The 2433-nt window shown below is 39.0% G+C and overlaps 1 protein-coding gene across 1 annotated transcript; it reads right to left on the bottom strand.

Moving 5' to 3' along the window:
* Positions 1-240: 240 nt before the first annotated feature.
* Positions 241-486, bottom strand: LOC119253599 (NEDD8-like). The gene has a single exon (XM_037521077.2). The coding sequence runs from the start codon at positions 484-486 to the stop codon at positions 241-243; it is 246 nt and encodes an 81-aa protein (XP_037376974.1).
* Positions 487-2433: the final 1947 nt, after the last annotated feature.

Genomic DNA, 2433 nt, shown 5'->3' with positions numbered 1-2433 from the left:
ACGGGACATAGCCATGACAGGGAAGCACACAGGACTGCAAACTAAAACCCAATTGCCAGCTAGAGCCTTTTGGGCCAGGAACAATGCATCCTGGGGTCCTCACAGTCTCCCACCAGTAGACACACAAGACTGGGCATCCAGGAGAGGGGTCAGTAGCTCTGGTGTCCCAGGGTGTGAGAGGATAGATGATGCCTCATTCTGACCGACAGGGTAAAGGAGGTAAAATGGAGAGAGGGTCCATCATTGCCTAAGACCACCTCCTCCTCTCACAGCCAATACCAGGTGGAGGACTGAACCACCTAGGATCTTGTAATCAGCTGCTGTCTTCTCATCATTCATCAGTTTACCGCTGCAGATAAGCCGCTGCTGTTGTGGGGGGATTCCTTCTTTCTCCTCCACACGCTCCGTGATTCGCTCCACCTTGTCTGTGTGTTCAATGTCAATGTCAATCTCCTTTCCCGTCAGTGTCTCCACTTTGATAAGCATCTTCTTCCCAGTTTGGGGCTGCACACAGATAAACTCCTGCTTCTACTGCTGCGGTCACCACCACCGCTTCTTTGTGGGTTATTCTTCCCATGTGTCTGTATACTCTTCTACATATATAGTCGTCCTTAAAAATATATGGCATTGTTTATACATTCATAACCCACACACCACTGATATAATAATTTTGGTATTCCTTTGCAAAAATAGATAAAATTATCAGCCTTATTTTATGAATACAGAAAATGTAAGTGCCTACTTGACAGATGATGTGATAAGCAAATTTTCGGTTTTGCCAGATATAGGACACTTTAAAAAGTGTTACCGGTGTTACAACAATTTCCATTCCCAGTAGATGTATATATAAGTTCTTATTTGCTTACGATTTTATAGAACTTAATATTGGAGTTTCAAAATTGAATTTCAAAAATATTTATAGGAATAAATAACACATATTCCTGCATTATTGGTGTAAACAGTTCAGATGAGAAAGAGATCAAAGTAAATTCTGTCTTAGGAATTTGGATGAGTAAGGAGATCACAGGGGTTTACAGTTGAGAAAACAGTAAAATGGACTTCAGAGAGTCAAACATTATTATTTTTTTATTGCAGTACCATTTGTTTACAATGCTATCTAGTTTCGAAAATCGCATCTTCTCATCACACCTACCACCAAATACTCATTCACCATCCACCAACAACCAATTGACCCCCTACCCATTTTTTCCTTCCTCATTCCCCTCTAGTAATCATTCTTTTGTTATCAGAGTCTAAATGTTTGTTTCTGTTTTTCCTTTCTTTATATCCGACAAAAGAGTGAAATCATGCAGTATTTGTCTCAATCCTTTTGACTTATTTCACTTGGTATAATCCCTTCAAGGTCCAACATGTCACACATGGCAAGATTTCATTTTTCGTATAGATAAGTAGTATTCCATTGTGTGCTTATATATCATGTTATCTTTATCCAATCCTCCATTATTAGGCACTTGGATTATTCCTAAACCTTGGCTATTGTGAATAGCGGTGCAATGAATATAGGGATGCATATCTCTTTGCAAGTTAGTGCAAAAATCCAGAAGAGAGATTACTGTATAATAAGGTAGTTCTTCTTTCATGTTTTTGAGGACACTCCACATTATTTTCAATAATGGCTGCATCAATTTACATTCCTAGCAGCAGTGGATAAAATTTCCTTTTTCTATGCATCCTTGTCACTGAGTGTCAAACATTCTTGATAATCCAGCATGTGCCTGTACAAGTATAGAGCCATATACCAGCCAAGTACTTTTTTTTCCTAATGCTCATATGACTATTAAACATAAAAAAAGAAAATGTGAACCAAAAATCAAAGTATAGAAAATTTCATCTCTGTCTTTCAATTCTTTCCCAGAATGAACATTATAACTTTATGGTGAGTGATACAAATCCTAAAGACCTCTGTCTTCTCTTTAGTTGCCAATGATGCACATAGCACAGGAAAAATCAAAGCCTTTTTTAAAAACCTGAAATGATCTCCCTTTTGGCACAAGGGGTAAGATGCAATCTATGAAGCTGTCTGCAGCCTCTGCAGCACGAGTTTGAGCCCCAGCCTGCCAGGGAGTAACCCACATGGCGCAGCAGACCTCTTCTGACTAGCCCGCTGCTCCCCTCAGCAGTGTACTTTGGTCAATCTGCCTATTTTGTATCCCACTCTGTCTCCGGTAAATCCTCTCACCCCAGCCCCCCACACCTCTGGCCTGTATCCAGCTCTTATATGCACATATAAATAAATCTTTAAAAAATAAAAATAAAATTAAAAACCTGAAATGTTCTTTTTTCCCTCAATGTGATTAATTCTTCTTATATCTCCTGCAAAAAAGAAAGAATGTTTACTATCTATGGTTGACTCATGGAGAGATAAATTCAAATTATGATCACAAGAGATTAAGGCTATTTACAGCTGTTGGT

This window comes from Talpa occidentalis, unplaced genomic scaffold (assembly GCF_014898055.3).
Source record: "Talpa occidentalis isolate TD23 unplaced genomic scaffold, MPIMG_talOcc4v2.1 talOcc4.10, whole genome shotgun sequence".
Taxonomy (NCBI): Eukaryota; Metazoa; Chordata; class Mammalia; order Eulipotyphla; family Talpidae; genus Talpa; species Talpa occidentalis.
Note: the sequence above shows the minus strand (reverse complement) of the source record. Positions and strands in the feature narration are given on the sequence as shown.

Excerpts from the sequence above, each read along its gene's own strand:
- LOC119253599 (XM_037521077.2), bottom strand. The coding sequence starts at position 486 with ATGCTTATCAAAGTGGAGACACTGACGGGAAAGGAGATTGACATTGAC.